The sequence below is a fragment of the Heloderma suspectum genome, chromosome 16 (assembly GCF_057233095.1).
Source record: "Heloderma suspectum isolate Gila_16-S chromosome 16, 16-S_ref, whole genome shotgun sequence".
NCBI lineage: Eukaryota > Metazoa > Chordata > Lepidosauria > Squamata > Helodermatidae > Heloderma > Heloderma suspectum.
The window spans coordinates 4,832,917-4,850,347 of record NC_139473.1 but is presented as its reverse complement, the minus strand read 5'-3'; the positions used below and the strand labels follow the sequence as shown (position 1 = coordinate 4,850,347).

The 17,431-nt window shown below is 45.2% G+C and overlaps 1 protein-coding gene across 3 annotated transcripts in view; it reads right to left on the bottom strand.

The window, feature by feature from the left end:
* The window catches only part of RAD51C (RAD51 paralog C), a 39,973-nt gene that overhangs the window by 11,301 nt on the left and 11,241 nt on the right, over positions 1-17,431 (bottom strand). For 2 of the 3 annotated variants that reach the window (XM_084822929.1, XM_084822930.1), the window contains exons 5-7: positions 15,789-15,920; positions 12,104-12,170; positions 1,782-1,842 (exon numbers count right to left, since the gene is read on the bottom strand). In XM_084822929.1, the coding sequence (XP_084679055.1) occupies positions 1,782-1,842; positions 12,104-12,170; positions 15,789-15,920 (260 nt within the window). The remainder of the gene's footprint in view (positions 1-1,781; positions 1,843-12,103; positions 12,171-15,788; positions 15,921-17,431) is intronic. The other variant, XM_084822931.1, reaches the window with a different exon arrangement.

Genomic DNA, 17,431 nt, shown 5'->3' with positions numbered 1-17,431 from the left:
CAAATCTCACTTTATGTTTACAGCCTTTGATTAGAATGCTCTCTTCTTCCATCTGGGCTCCCTATGACATCAATGAAGATTACTGTCTCGATCAATACTGCCTCTCTCTCTCTCTCTCTCTCTCTCTCTCTCGTAATTTCTCTCTCTCCCTCTGTGGCTTTACATTGGGAATGATTAGAAGGGTTGATAAACAATTTTACTTATTAAAAGCCAGGTCTTCTGCCTGATATTACTAGCTTAGCTAGAAAGGCAGACAGGCTCGTGAAGCCTTGTTCCTGGGGATTACATTACACCCACTTCATTCTAGTGCAGTTCTAGTACTCATTTACTTTAAGATATCTATTCCCCCATGCTGCTCCTAAATCTGACCTACATTTTCTTTTTCCATGGTGTCTGCACACCTCAGTGTTTTCCTGGCTTGTCTCTGGGGACAGGTAGGCAAGATCTACTACTCTAACTGCCTCCTTGTGTGCCATTCTCCTGTTTTGTTTTTTTTTAAACCTCTCTGGAGAAATGCACAAGTTGCTCATCCCCAATCTATCGAAAACAGCACATCTGTAACAAAATGCATGACACAAACTGGGTGAAACCCCTTTTTATTTCCCCAAAACATTTAGATCTGTGTTTTTAACTTGGAGTTTATTGGGCTGATAAGACCGCTGCTCCTGCCTGTTATAACTTGTGAATTTCTAATTTATAGCAGCACTGTGTTTGCGCGTGTGTGTACCGGAAGCAGTTCCAGAAACTTTGTGTCAAGAGAAAGTGATGAGATGTTTTAAGTAAATAAAAGTGCCCTGGGTTCATTTCTCAGTTGGGCTTATTTCTACTATTGGTGTCTGGTGGCAGAGGCGGAGCAAAGAACTGCAGGAGGTATGAGCAGCAGGGAAGATAGTTTAGCATTCCTTGTCCACATGTGCCTTTAGCACAGGGGTGCAGAACCTCAGCCTGGGGGTCCCCAAAAGGCTCCACCTCAGCCTTCCCTAACCTGGTACCCTCCAGATGTGTTGGACTACAACTCCCAGAATCCCCAAGCCAGCACCAACCTGGAAGGCACCAGGCTGGGGAAGGCTGCCCTACCTCCTTTCCCCCAACTGCCAATCATTTAGTGGTTTCTCAGATTTTCTGGAGTTCTTTCCCCCATTCTAAAAGGTTGAAATGGCTCTCCTAAGACTCAACTATTGGCAGTAAGACCTTGAGGCTAAAATATGCTGCTGTCTGGGGTATTTTTAGCCATGGCCTTTTGCCCTCTCTCATCTTCTGCTTTACATGTGATCTGGGCAAACCTGAGGTGTTTTTTTTTGAAAACCATGTTATTTTTATATCATTTTTTCAGTATAATGAACATGGGCTAAGCACAGCCTGAAGAAGTTAAAGAAAACAATAAAATGTGATCCAATTCAGTTAGGATGCAGAGTACAGAACTGCAAAACCTTCAAGCAGAAATTATTTTCTCTTAGTAGGTTAGCAAAGTATGATAATGACCTGGAGGGGCTTAGGCCTGGGATGTATGAGCAACGTATCACAAAAATGGGTACCAAACTGCAGAAAATGTTTCAGGTTTTGCATGCATTTTAGCAACATTCATTTGGTGGGTAAGCCTGTCCATTAATAAATGATCCCAAAGCCTCGGAAACCAAGCCTTGGTAGAAAAGTTCACCAAAACTTGAGTTTCAAGACATAAATCTGCCAGTATCACATGTAGCTTTGAACTTAATGATGGGGCTCAGACAAATCCCACATAGCTGATATTCATTGACTTGTTTCATCTATATTTTTTTTACCTCTGTTTGTTATCCCAGTGCAGAATTAAACGGACAGTAGCTGCATGACCCCAGCTTTCTCCTAGAGAAACACATAACAAAAAGATCACAAGTTTGTTGTCTTGTTTAAATGCCTTAGCATCAATAAATGTAATATTTTAAAACAGTTTTCAACAAGAGGCTTCAAACCCTCAAAACAAAAAAGTCAGACAACTGATCTGTGGAACTTCCCTGTGGAACAGGTAAATCAGTAACAAAACATTTGAATTCAGTATTAGATCAATTTCCTGCCATGAATTTCTTAGCTGAGGAGATCAGGGAATCTCTAAACTTTGAATAGGCAGGCACTGGAAACTAATTGTGCAGAAGGGAGGATCAGGATGATGATGTCTACATAAGAAAATGCCCGCTAATGGATCATAATCCTTATTAGCACATCTCCATCAAGTGTGCCATTTTCCCCACAGAAATTGTCTCTCTTAATAGAATGCTTATTCCATTTAAACCAGGCTTGCAAATCACCCTTCATCTGGTCACTGATGGCAAATAAACTGTGCCTCCAGGGTAGCTCTTCCTATTTATTTATTTGTTGCCTTTCTCTGCCATCTTCCTGAAACCAACCAAGGCAGTTCACAAAGAGTTTGGAGCACGAAAGCAATAATCAAATAAAAACATTGAAAGCCATAACAATGATTTAAAAAGCCAAGTTAAAAATATGCGTCTTGACCCGCTTCCTGAATGCAGAGAGGATAGGTACTAGCCGCAACTCCAAAGTGTTCCAGAGTTTGGAAACAACACGGGAGAACACCCTTTCCGACGTGCCTGACGAATGGGCCTCTCTGCAAGCGAAGGTGTCTTCAGAAGGGCCTTTCCTGCTGATCTTCCCTAGCATGGGAACAGAGCTGCATAGTTCATTTCTTCCTCCTAAACGCCCCCAACAACACCCAGTGCACAGCCTCAACAGAGCAGTTCTGTGCCATGGAGGTTACATACAAGGCTCACTTTTCCAACTGCCTTTATACTGTTCAGGCCTGATCTATACATTCAGGAATATAATGCAATATTTTATTTATTTATTGCATTTATATCCTGCCTTTTTTCCTCTTGCAAGGAACCCAAGGCAGCTTACATTCTCCTCCTCCTCCTCTCCCTTTTATCCTCACAATGACAACCCTGTGAGGTAGGTTGGGCTGAGAGTCTGTGACTGGCCTAAAGTCACCCAGTGAGCTTCCATGGCCGAGTGGGGACTAGAACCCGGATCTCCCGGCTCCCAGTCCAGCACTCTCACCAATACACCACGCTGGCTCTCCTGGATATAGCTTTTCCTGGAACGTTGCCTTTCAGACCATTGGTCTTCAGCCTTTTCAGACCTGGGACCCAGCTTTTAGCCAAAACATACATTTTGGGAGACCGCTTGATTTTTTTAACCATGTAGTTTGTATGGTGCAAGTGCTGCTGGTGGGGATCAAACCTGGGACCTTCTACATGAAAGCCAGGTGCTCTACCACTGAGCTACAGCTCCTCCCGTTGTAACAGGAAGCGGTAAAAGAGCATTCAAGGTCCAAGACAAAATGCTGAACAGCTCCAGCTGACCTCTGGTTTCCTTAAAAACTTGAGGAACCCATGTGGCTTTTGAAGGAAAGCAATCTAATTATATTAGCTCATGTCTGACCATGTCATTTGATTTCCAGACAGATTTATTTAGCCCGTCTCTCAACCCATTCTAGACACTAGCTCTGTAGCCAGAAGATGGATTGAATTTTAAAGCAGTCATTTAAGGGAAATGCTGTGAGCAAGCCCCCAGTTTGTCTCCAGACAGCTCCAGAGTCACAAAATTGGTGTATCTGTCGGCCTCCAGCAGATGTGCCTCCAGCTCCACCCACTCGCCTCTTCATTAGCACACAGAGAGGGAGAAGCAATATCACTCCGATGGAAGAATCCTCAAAATTAAAATGTCTAGACCCGGAGGCACCGTGCCAGTCCTCCTCACTGTGCTAGCATGAGATTTAACATTTGGAAGCGGAGATTAGAGTATGAATTATACAAATGAAAGCCATTTCCATTTCAAACCGTATTTTTCTATGTGTGTGTGCGTGTGGGGGAACGATGCCTTTTTTTTTACTATATGGCAAAAAAATGAAGCATTGCTTCTAAATTAAACTGGCGGGAGATTAATATCTCACCTCATTACTAAGTATACCAAGTAGAAACTGTCCCTAGCATCATCTGGCTTGGAACTCAGCATTGTGAAAGATACTTCTCAACAAAGCCCCTAACTTAGTTCTTGCAATGTCTAGTAGTTCCCTGCCTATACAGTAACTAAGGCTGCCATCCTATACACCCTTACTGGCAGTATGTCTCACTGAACTCAAAGGGACTTATTTCTAAGTAAGCATGCAAAGGATTGCACTGTAATTTATCTATTTTATTTGTACCCCACCTTTCTACCAAGAAAAATGGCACTCAATGCAGCTTACAATCATAAAATAATCATAAAACGATGCATTAAAATACAATCAAAACACAGCAACAACAGAATAAAAACAGCATCCAACCCAACAGACCTGCTTACACACCAAAAGCCTTCTTGAATAAAACAGTCTTTGCCTGCCAGTGGAAGGACAGCAGAGAGGGAAGGAAACTAGCCTCCCGCAGCAGGGAGTTCCAGACTCTGGGGGCTGTCACTGAGAAGGCCCTCTCTCGCATTGCCACCAACTATGCCTCTCAGGGCAGCAGTCTTGAAGGAAGGGCCTCTCTGAAGAACTTCAGGCCTGGGCAGGCTCATGTTTAATTTTTGTGAACCACCCAGAGAGCTTCGGCTATTGGGCAATATATAAATGTAATAAATTAATTAATTAATATAGGAGAAGGCAGTCTTTTACATAGCCTAGTCCCAAGTCATTTAGAGCTTTATAAGTCATAACTGTATAAGTCATAATACCATAAGCAATGGTATTTCCCGTAGTTCCCTGTATTAACCTATGGCTGCGAGAGCTGGACCATAAGGAAGGCTGAGCGAAGGAAGATAGATGCGTTTGAATTGTGGTGTTGGGAGGAAAATTCTGAGAGTGCCTTGGACTGCAAGAAGATCAAACCAGTCCATGCTCCAGGAAATAAAGCCAGACTGCTCACTTGAGGGAATGGTATTAAAGGCAAAACTGAAGTACTTTGGCCACATCATGAGAAGACAGGATACCCTGGAGAAGATGCTGATGCTAGGGAAAGTGGAAGGCCAAAGGAAGAGGGGCCGACCAAGGGCAAGATGGATGGATGACATTCTGGAGGTGATGGACTCAACCTTGGGGGAGCTGGGGGTGGCGACAGCCGACAGGAAGCTCTGGCGTGGGCTGGTCCATGAAGTCATGAAGAGTCGGAAGCGACTGAACGAATAAACAAGAAGTCATAACCAGCACTTTAAATTCTGCCCATAAACAGACTGGTAACCTGTGACAAGGGAGTAGCGTGCTCCCTGTAACCAGCCCCAGTCAAAGGTCAGGCTGCAGCATTCTGGACCAATTAAGTTTCTGAATAGTCTTCTACGGCATCCCCTTGTGGAGCACGTTACAATAGTCCAAATGTGATGCAATTAAGGCATGAGTGACCATGACCTGATCAGATATCTCTAGGAACAGGTGCACTAGCCTCAGTTGCACAAATGCACTCCTAGCCACTGTCGGAACCTGGGCATCCAGGTTCAGGTCGAGTCTAAATGTGCACCCAAACTGCAAGCTTTAGTCTTCAGGGTGAATATAACCCCATCCAGCACAGATCGAGTCCCTATTCCCTGATGTGCCTTTTGAATGACCAGGAGCACCTCTGCCTTGCCGGGATTAGAAATCTCTCCCAGTGGTATCGCATATATGTTAAAGAGCTTGGGGGTTAAGATGGAACCCTGAGGGACACCACAGGCCAGCAGCCATCGTGTCGAACACGAATCCCGCAGCACCACCTTCTGAAATCTCCCCTCCTTCACTGGGGCCACTGTAAGTTGTCCCTCCTCAATTGGAGCCACTGGCAGGACTGTGCCTCCCAGTCCCATCTCGGAGAGACCACCCAGAAGGATACTATGGCTGATGGTATCGAAACCCACCAAGAGGTCCAGCAGAATCAACAGGAACACAATCCCCTTGTCCAGTTCATCCACCATGGCAACCAAAGCAGTCTCTGTCCCATAACCAAGCCTGAAGCCAGACTGAAATGGATCCAGATAATCTGTCTCATCCAGAAATTCCTACAGCTGAGAAGCTACCATATGCTCTAGTACCTTGCCCAAGAATGGAATGTTGGAGACCGGCTGGAAATGGTCTAATACGGTGCGGTTCATGGAGGTGTTGTTAAACAAAGGTCTCACCACCGCCTCTTTTAGGCAAGACAGAATCACACCTTGCCACGAAGAGGCATTCACCATCGCTCTTACCCACTCTGCGAGTCCCCACACTGGCTGTTTTTATAAGACAGGAAGGGCAAGGGTCCAGCACAGAAGGGGTAGGCCTCTCCTCTCCAAGGATTCTGTCTACTTCCTCAGGCTGTACAAATTGAAAAGTATCCCTTCTAACTGGACAAGCAGGAGCCAAAGTTACATCCAAGTTGGCACAGATATATATGATCGATTTCCTCCTTGCCCCCCAGATCTTGCCTGCTGCGACAGACCCAGGTGGTAAGAGCTGGGAGAAATTTACTCTCCTGGTCTCATCCAACCAGGTCTCTGTGGTACTGGCCAGGTCCACACAGTTATCCAGGATCAAGTCCTGGATGGCTGTTGTTTTCCCATTCACTGACCGGGCATTCAGCAGCAGTACCTTCAATTCAGGGGGACTGGAACCCCGGGCTACTCAGGTTCTCTGATATGGGAGGCAGGTTGAGAGTCCAGTAAAAGGCTTTCTTTAAAAACAAAAACCCAGAACCGAGAACAGCTAGGTTTTCAGGGGTTTTGAACAATCTTTGCTGAAGAATCCATTTCCAAAGGCCCATAAATTAATGAAATAAACAGTGGGAAACTAACAACAGTTAAGCTGGTAGCACATTCCTAAGCAAGCTGCTACGTCAGAGGCACACCAAGGCAAGCTTGCCTCTGAAAATCCCATAGAACTCCCCACCTCACTTCTAGGTATTTTATATGGTGCAAATCAGACCTAAGCCAGCTCCCCAAGACAATCCTTCCTACTCTTTGCTTTTGCCCTCTGACCAGAGATTTGTTTCTTAAATGGCTGCCGTTCACAACAGCGTGATACAAGGGCATGCTCCCTTCCCTAGACGGAAACTCAGTCTTCATCGTTCTTAAGATTTGCACAAGTCCTTTGCAGCATAACTGTTTATTGGACCACAGGGATCGTGGCCTGTTCTCTCGATCAACAAGCCACATGCGAGAAGGCTTACTTGTGCACCTAGGAACACAGGAAGCTGTCTTATACTCAATCAAACCACTGGTCCATCCAGCCCAGTATTATTGTTGACAAGGACTGCAGCGGGTCTCCTGGCTTAGGGCAGAAAAAACTCCTGCCTCAATCCGGAGATGCCCAGAATCAAACCTAGGACCTTCTGCATGCCAAGCATGTGCTCTACCACTAGGCTACGTCCCTTCCTGCCCTAACCACCCCTCCCCATCCCTTGTCATAGTGAACAGCCCTCTCTCTACACAGTCAACACGACAGAGACTCGAACTTCAAACTAGTCACAGCTTTTATTAGGCTAATGGCGAGCTTTTCTACAATACAACTTCACTGAAACTCAGAGACTTCCCCAGTGCCTAAACAGCTAATCCCGAGCTCTCTATTAGGGAAGGATTTTGCAAGATAGAGGAGTTGTGGTTGTATTGTTATATTGTGGTTTTAATGTTCTATATATTTTAAATTGTTTTATTGTGTGTTGTTTGGTTTTAATTTTTGTGAACCGCCCAGAGAGCTTCGGCTATTGGGCGCTATAGAAATAAATAAATAAATAAATAAATAGTTGACACCCAACTGAAGATAGGCAGCTACAGAGAAACTCGAGAAGCAGCTTAGGCCCCTCCCTTAGGGAGGCTCCCTACTGTGTATGCTCCAGTGAGAGGCTATTCTGGCAGAACGTCTCAAGCCACTCCCTAACTCCACCCATTTTGACTGAGGACGTGCCCTTGCGTCCACCACATCACGCCCCTCCTCCTTGGAAAGGACTAGGTTTCCCATTGCGGGGGAGCGGTGTCTTGGCCTGGGCCATCTAGTTGTCAAGGCCTTGGGAAGATTCTTCATCAACTCCTGGAGACTCTCAGGGAGCTTCCTCCCCTGCTCTCTGGACTAACTCTTCTAGTTCAGTCTCTGAATCAAAATCAGAATCATCAGAAACTGCAGAGGCCCTGGGCTCAATCCTGACATCCCTGTGGTGCTGGAAAGGGTGGGGTGGAAGATAAAGGATGGTTTCCTCTCCTTTCTTAATCTCCTGCCCATCCAGATTCCCCAGAATGGAGAAAGAGCCAGGAACACAGCAACAAGAGAAAATCCTTCACTTTTTCACTCAAGTCTGTTTTCCGTCCCTCAGGCTGTTCCAAGAACATGGAAGAAAGCGACAATTGGCAGCTCAGGGACCAGATGGCACCCCCCGGGGAGCCAGAGTCAGCCCATTGTCTGCCACTTGCCGACCCTTAAATCTATTAGCTTTAATTTGCTGTGTAGCCTGATTGTCTGCCAAAAATCATGTACACAGCAGAGGGAAGGCAGCACAGAAGACAAAAGGTCAGCATTTGAAAGCAAGGGCTTTTATCTGCATGCACATTTCAAATCCAACATCCTCCAAGGACATGCTTCCTATTTTGTTCAATTTATCTTGCATCTCTGCCAAGTGGCTGAACTGCTGAACACACACATTAAGGACACCGTTGTGTTTGTACAGTTCCCCGCACCCCAATAATCAAGGGAATCATTATGTGATTCACAGAAACTGAAGGAATGCTTTGCTTCCAACTGCAAGAAGCATTTTTTAAAAGCCTTCAATTCAGTTGTCAGCATAAAGCTGTTTTAAGTCAGATCTTTCCCCATTTGGAAAATGGATTTGGATCCACTCTAATCAAAGTAGGGAATTCATTTTAAGATCACCAGGGAAATTCGGCATCTGAAGAAGATGGCTGCTGTCAACGAAACTCGTGCCACAGTAAATACAACATGTTTTTCTGGCTGGAACCATGCCAGAATCTGTAATGGGGTGTTGTTCCATAATTCACAAGGATGACTTTAAGGGGTGGGAGGTGAGGAGGAAGCACAGCAAGCAAAGGGCTCTAGCAAGGATATCAACCAAGTAAAGGAGCCTTCATTTATCTTTTATTCTGCATCTTTGCTTACAGGATTGTGAAACAGAATTCTTTTATTTACAGACTTTCTAGCTTTTGATAGACGCATGTACTCAGGGAATTTTAAAATCATTTTTAAAGACAAATTTAGCGTGTGTGGTTTATATTTTTGGTTCCTACTATCTGCTCATGCCTAATTACTACACCCCAATGGAGAATAAGGGTGTGTGTATCTGTAGAAAACCCTTCTGTGTTATCATTTTAGACAAGAGTGACAACTAAGTGCTGGTTCTTTGGTCCAGTCAGTTTAGGGACGATATCCCAGGGGAGTAACCCACAATCGCATATGAAAAGGCTAGATGTACAGGACCACTTAACTGGAAGTTCTTCACAGCTGCTACACCTGTTGGTGGTGGCAGTCAGAATAAATGCCTTGTATCAGCAGTGAGGGAACTGGGTTAGGGAAGAGAGGGGAAATCCTACTCATTTGGATGAGTAGCTACTTGAGATTTTAACCTGTTTGGAATTTCCCACATGAGGAAAAATGGGCTCTTCCACCCGTTTTACCTATCCTGCTCCATCTGGGATTCCGTTGCCCGTTCCAGGCAATGGCTCAGGCAAGGCGGCGTGACATGGGAAGGCAATGGCTCAGGCAATGGCTCAGGCAAGGCGGCGTGACATGGGAAGAGGATGTTTTGGCACCACAGCCAGGACCACAGCTACTTGCCCAGGACTTAAAGTGATTTCAGGACCACGGAGAGCAATCATGCAGCTGAAGTACTGGCAAGTCACCCAGCACTGGCTTTGAGCAACTGGCAGGGGTTCATAGCCAGGCCAGGAGGATCCTTCTGGGAGCTCTTCCCACCCCGCACACTGTATCTGTTTTTTTAAAGGGCCAGGACCCTTTCCTGCAGTTGCTGGCTTCTGGTTGTTAATGTGGAAAGTAGATCTCCAGATGTTTTGGACCACCTTCCAGCAGCCCTAGCCAGCATGGTCAACCGTCAGAAATACGGGGCGCTGATGTCCAAAACATCTGGAGATCTACTTTCTGCCCACCCCTTTCCTAGGTGGTGAGGGTCTGTGGAGGGTGGAGCTGGCTGGGGAATGCCCCCTGGGCTCCCTTGCCCACTGGAGGAGTTTGAGGTCCACTCCTCAGAATCAGAGGGCAGCAGTGCCTCATGGGGATCAAGAGAACAGGGTGTGGGATCCCAGGTGCAGGGCTGTACTTGAGACGGTCCAGGAACTGGTTCCAACGTCTCCTCAAAGTTGCTGCCACTAGAAATCTCAGGCTTGGAGTGCACCCAGTCCTGGGCCCTGACATTACCACATGGTCACTGTAAGAGGAGCACTTTTTAGGGTTTTTCTCTCTCATTCTCTTATGACAGAAATACACCAGAACTAACAGCCTCAAAAGCAAACATGTGTGTCCTTTCAGCCTTCCCCAATCTAGTGCCTTCTAGATGTTTTGGACTACAGCATTCATCAGCCCCAGCCACCATGGCCAATGGTCAGGGATTCTGAGAGTTGTAGCCCAAAATATCTCGAGGGCACCAGGGTGAGGAAGGCTGTCTTAACTCTAAAGCCCCACTCATTAAATATTTGCTGCCACCAATAACATTGGCACCTTCAGGCTAATCAGTTAAACCTCTAGCTGATTAAACTGATTAAAGGCGCAATCCAAAACATATTTGCCTGGGAATAATGGGGATTACTTTCGAACACACATGCACAGATCTGCACTGTATAGCTCGCAGGCCTCATTTGTAGCTCTCCAAGCTGTAGTGTCAAATTTGAAAACATCTGAAAGAGTCTGCCGAAAACCACAGGCAAGAGATGAACTTTCCAAGGAGCATTAACAATGGAAGCTTCTTCTTCTCCCCAACATTGCTCACTGAATCCCCTGCCCCCAGACCTGTTCTTCTCTTTCACAACGTTCCTCCTTTTGGCTGATAACAGATGCCAAATACTACAATCTCACTCTTTGCAAGTTCAGGCTTTCTGTATTCTAAAAGCTTGTACAGAGGACCAGAATAATGAAAGAACACATCCCATTATCCTGCCCCAATCTTCAAATTGCCCATGCATGTAGTATTCCTACAAGCACATCTTAACATTGAACATGATTTAATTAAAAAAACCCACGCACGAGATAGCGAGGCTAACTATAGTTCCTTCTGATGAAAATGTTACCGACCATCTCTAAAAATGGTGTCAATTAAAGACAATTCTCACCTGGGGGGCTTGAATGCCATTAATTACTTCATTTTACAGTGAGTTTCTTAAGAGACACTCGAGAGCTATAATGTTAACATTGATATGAGCTGGTTTCCTGTGCATTGTTCCCCTGAAGCTCTGCATACACACACAGGAAACTGCTTTGTACCAACCAGATTTATCTATCTAGTTCGGTATCATCTACTCTGACAGGCAATAGCTCTCCAGGGTCTCTGGCAGGAGGTCTTTCCCTATCATCTACTACCTGATCGTTTTTAACTGGAGATGCTGGGGATTGAACTTGAGGGCTTCTGCATGCGAAGCAAAGGCTACAATTTCCTCCCTTGACCGTAGCCCAGCTTTCCCAATCTCAGGTCCCAAGATGTTGTTGGGCTACAACTCTCATAAACTGTAATCATTGGCCCTGCTGGCTGGGTTCGGTGGGAGGTGAAGTGGAATCAAGGTTGGGAAACTGTGTAAACTGTCCTCACTTCCAACCATTCTTTCACTTTCTTAGGGATGTCTCATAGCCAGTCAATTTGGCTTCGGTATCCTCAGGGACACCTTCATACCAAGAATGTCCCATATGAACTAGGAACTCCACAGGTAAACCTGCTGCTTCTTGGTAGCAGTTTCTATGATCATGGCAACTAGTGCGATCACAAGTATCAGCCCTGAGAACGAAGGGTGATATGGACTTCCTGGTTCATATAGGAAATTCTCTACGCACAAGTGTTTTCAGAGAGACTCATCTGGGAAACAACACAGACGTGTCATGGTGACCCTCCAGAAGCTTTATAGGGCTTGAGAGAAAAAGCTGGACCATTGAGACAGAAAAAAACATCATTCAGCTTGCAGTCTAAACACTTACCTAAAGCAGGTACCAAAGTGGAATGACCTTGTCCAATTCTCGTTGTCATTTGATTGGTCCACACTACCTGAAAGAAGCATTGGGGGTATGGAGAGAAGGGAAGGAATCCACATCAAATACAGGAAGGACATGTAGAAAAAAATGAGAGTTGGTCCCACTGTAATACTTTGCAGCCATAAAACAACTGCTTTTGCTGGGGAACAAGGCCTTGATTTCTGCATTTCGAGCTTAGTGCTATAGCTACAAACTCAGCTGTTGGATGTTCCCGTGTAGACACACTGTATCAGGTTTGGGGAACCTGTGACCCTCCAGATGCTGTTCGACTACAGCTCCTATCATCCCTGGCAATGGGCCCTGTTGGCTTGGGCCAATGGGAGCTGGAGTCCAGTAACATCTGGTGGGCTACAGGTTTCTCACCTCTGCCACAGACAGATATGGTATTGCTATACCAAAGTGACTAGGAATATTTGCAGGAAAAAATGGCTCCTGAGAAAAACCCAACACATCTGGCTAAATGGGAGTACTATTGATGCACATTCACAGTGCTGTTGCATGGGGGGAAGAGAGGCAGGAAAATTTGAAGGGAAAAAAAGCACTGTTGGTATATGAAGAAAATTTGGATTGATGGAGTTTCTTTTCTCTTTCTGCTTCAGAGGAAGAGGAAAAAATACATTCGTTCCTGAGTTCTAGTGAGAACATTAGCAGCACCACTAGGTTTGAAGGATCAAGGAGGAAGTTTTCATTAAGATGCTTCGCAGACATCCTTGAGGGAAGCTCTAGGGCATCTAGCCAGCCTGGGTCAGGCACTGGCAGACTTCTTCACTTTGATTTTTACTAGAACCCAATCAACCTGTGAAAATTTACATCTTAAGTGACTACAGACTGGGGATTCTAACATGAAACTTGAAGAATGAACGGCAGAGCAGTACAAAGGCCTGGTCAAGCAACCAATTCATACTAATATTTTACAGGTGAGGAACGCTGAAGGCAAATGATAAAGTGCATAGCGCAAAGCCAGCCATAGCAGAGAAGGTGCTTTTGCTTGCAGTCTTAAGCAAGTTGTGCCATTACTCTTAAGGATTCCATTTTACAGCTAGGGAATACTGAAGCTCCGATACGTACAACATGGATCAGGTAAGTGTGAATAGGATTGCAGCCTTTGTTGTTGTGGCTACTGTTCAAACAACTGGGAGCCTGAAACCCTCGATAATCCACTGCAAATCACCCAGATATCTACTAGGAGATCATGATGTACCCTCTCTCTGTCCCCAGACTAAATTACTTTGGGATATCATTCAACACCTATCAACTACTCACTGAAAACTTTAATTTATTCTTATTTATTAAATTAGAGACCTTTCAAAGAAAAAAAAGACTCAAACCATCTTTCAGCAGGGATTAAAACATACAAGATTTAAAACAATTTAAAACAGTTAAAAATGTCAAGACATGATAAAATCACTAATTAAGAAATTCCATCCTATGCCATCAAATGCCTGGGAGTGATTTATGGGAGTGGAGGCGTTGGTGTTCCACAGCAAAAAAGCTTAGGCAAAATCTATCAATTGCTCATAACTCTATGATTAGCTCTCTGCCCATCTTTGAAGCAAAGCCCGTTGCAATGAATGGCGTGGGTCTGTCTGTCAGATTCAGCAGCCAAAGTGCAACTTGAGAATGCCACAACTGTGTTACAAGACAGAACGCAGTTTCACTGTGGAGGAATGGGTATCCAAAATGATCAGGGAGCTGGAGGAACTACCCTGCAAGGAAAGGTAATAATGTTTGGGCTTTTTAGTTTAGAGAAAGAAGGGTATGGCAGCCTTCCTCAACCTAGTGTCCTTGAGATGTGTTGGGACTGCAACTCCCATAATTCCCAGCCAGCATTAATTATGGGAGTTGTAATCCCAACATATCTCAAGGACACCAGGTTGGGGAAGGCTGGTGTAAGGGGAGACATAAGAGATTTATTTAAAAAATTATGCACGGCATGGAGAAAACGGGTAGAGAGAAGTTTTACTCCCTCTCTCACAATACTAGAATCAAGGTTCATACAATGAAGCCAGTGGGGGCTGGTGGCTCCGATTTCGGTCAGGCTATAAATGCTCTCCAGGTTTCAGTCAGAACCAGACAAAACTCTAAAGGAGCCATCCAAGCTGCTGAACCTATTTTGGGGATGGGGTTCAGCACCTTGGATAGTTACTTTAGAGTTCTGGCTGGTTCTGACTGAAACCTAGAGTGGATTCATAGCCCCACTGAAATCAGAGCCACCAGCCTCTGCTGAATGGTGGGAGATTCAGGGCAGGAGCTGTTCACACAGTGCATAGTTAAAATGATGGAATTTGCTTCCACAAGATGTGATGACAGCCACCAACTTAGACAGAGGATAAGGCTATCAATGGCAACTACTTACGATGGCTGTATGCTACTTCCAGTATAAGAAGTAGCATACCTCTGAATATCAGTTGCTGGAACATGACATTGGGAAAGGATTACTGCCCTCATGTCCTGCTTGTGTGCTTCCTGGGGGCGTCCATTTGGCTGCTGTGGGGAAACAGGATGCTGGAACAGATGGACCTTTAGCCTGATCCAAAAGTCTCTTCTTATGTTCCCTTCCCAACACTATCTGAGTAAAAAGTCACGAATGGGTTTTATTTTTAGCAGCACAGCAATAAAAAATAAATCCCAGCATGCTCATAGAATTTAAGCTTAAGGAGGAGCTGGGTTACCTGGAAACAGAAGAGAGAGAGAGACAGACAGATGGACAGACAGACAAGCGCCATTCCAGAACCTGCGCAAGTGTCATTCCTGAGCAAATCCTTCTCTACGTGGTAGGGCTGAAAAAAGCCCTCCTATAAATAGCTGTAGCGCAAGCTTGCCCTCTGCTGGTGTGAAGCTAGCTCTGTCTGCAGCACCTCCAAAGCAGAAGTCAAAGGGTGCAACAGAGAATCAGCAAGGCAGGATTGTAGGCACCTCCTACAGATGACTCTGCCTGTAAAGTGGCTTTTCTCTTGATGACCTGCTGGCCCCTTTTGTGAAGCGTGGGGGTCAATTCTTTAAGAACACAACGGCCAGGTGAAGGCAGGAAACTCTTAACCCATTAAAATATGTGGGTGTTTGCAAAAGGGGAGGAAGAGTAACCTCCCACACTTCCATTCTCATGCTTTGAGATCAGCTGAGGTGGCTCTGTGATGGGTATCTAAGGTACCGTTTGTGGCTATAAGACCCACAGCCCTCTTCATGGTGGGGACTAAGCACATAAGAGCCACGCTACTTCGAGGAGAGCATGCAGGCCGAGTCCCCATACCTACCAGCAAAACTAGTGCCCCCTCAAATTGCTGCTTCACCTCCCTCCAAACAGGCATCTCTTTTTCAGCCCCTCCTACAGTGGAGAAAAGGGGGAACTCTGGATATGTGAAATGAAAAGCTATTCTCAGATAGCCAAATTTTGTGCTCTGTTTATGATCATGAGTGATTTCAAAGATTACATCATTCAAGCATGGAATCTAGTATTGGGTTTAGAAGTTCACATTCCAGGAATCTCGCAGTTCATTTTATAACAGCACATTTCTGTAGTTTCATTCTGCAGCAGCAGCTTAACCTGTTTGTCCAGCGCTTAGTAATGTGTGGGCAAAGCTACATCATCTGCCATGACTTGTGCCCACCCTTCCCCCTCAAAAGAACTCACTGCTAATGTGTGATCATTTGCGATACTGATCAGCTGCTGGGACAGGCCGTTCAACAGCCGCGTCCGCAGGGAGAGATCCTGAAAGTCATGGCGGAAAGGAAAGGCGACTCCATCAATCACAACCAACCGTACCTAATGACAGGATATAAAACACAGAGCTGCAATTATGCAAAACATATCTGGAATATTGTCTCCCCCTATATAGACAACTACAATCTTCAGGGGAGGCCTTGTTATCCATGCCACATCCTGCGGGGTCCCATCTGGCAGCAACACGGCAATGGGCCTTCTCTGTGGTGGCACCCTTCCTCTGGAATGACCTCCCCTCTGCGATACATGAGGCACCACTATCATGTGCTTTCAGCGATGATTAAAAACTAATTTGCTTACCCTGGCTTTTCCCAACCATTAACTTGTCCAAGGGCGCAATCCCATGAACTGTGCCTTTGCTGCTCGGAAGCCCCCAAATTCAGAGGCTTCTGAGTTTCCTAGGCCTTGCCGGTCTGAAGCTTGCAGGGTGGGAGGAGCAGCAGAGATGATCTTCCCCTCTCCATCCTCTGATCTCTGGTTTTTTGCAAGATAGGCTTTTCAGCCCATCTGGCAAGGGTGCTTCAGAGGGGGAGGGACAGGCTTTAGGAGGTTCAGGATAACCTGGCCTCTCTGGTCTCCTCCCCAACCTGCCTACCGGAACGCCTCTCTCTTCCTCCTCCTCTAAGGTTGCTTTTCTGACCTCGGAAAAGCAGCCAGAGAGGTTCTTTTTGTTCTGGCTGTGAGGGGGAGGGGTCTGGGGTCGGTTCTCTGACGCCCCCTTCCTTGGTTGGACTGCTGTCTCTGACCTTGGAAAGGTTTCCTGAGCCATTCTGGGACACTCACCCAGGGACAATAAGATTGCTCTGTCCATGTTGTTGTACTTCTATAATAATGCATTATTTTATAATTTGTTGTAAACTGCTCTGTTTTTTTTTTTAATGGGAAGCAGTATATACATATTTTAAAATAAAAAATCCAATGAATAAAAATCAATGTCAGAAAAGCATATAGGTCACCTGCAAATGTAACCAAACTTGGTTTTTAAAATAAAAAATGTTTCTTCCCTGTTGCTTTAAGGGCCACTTTACACATTACATTTTTAGGTGTACACTGAAGGCATACTAAGTGTAGACCTAAAAATGCAACGTGTGAATGCAACAAACATGCTGATCACACAGGCACATTAATTAGGAGCCACAATTGGCTGCAGCTCCTTATTAAAGCCACACTCTTATGAAAAAACTGGGTTTGCCCCATGTAATGTGCAAAATGGTGCTTTTCTACAATTGCATCCAAGTATATGAGATTCCGAACGCAGAATGCATTCTCACCTGCGCACGGTCAACATACACAAATAAAATTTCCTATGAAGAATGCTCCAATTCTGTGCTCAGAATAGGTTATGAATCTGAGTGTGTATATTTTATTTCTGCAGTTCTTCATGCAGCAGTCAAGATTTCAGGGTACTTCAAATATTTTGGCAAGACTGGTATGAGACAGGCAGATTGGGAGCAGTGAATGGTGGAAACTAAGGAGCATAGAAACGTATTTATTGTTTATTTGGAGTTTTTATACCAGCAGTGGGAAACCACTTTCAGTCAAAAAGCTGAATT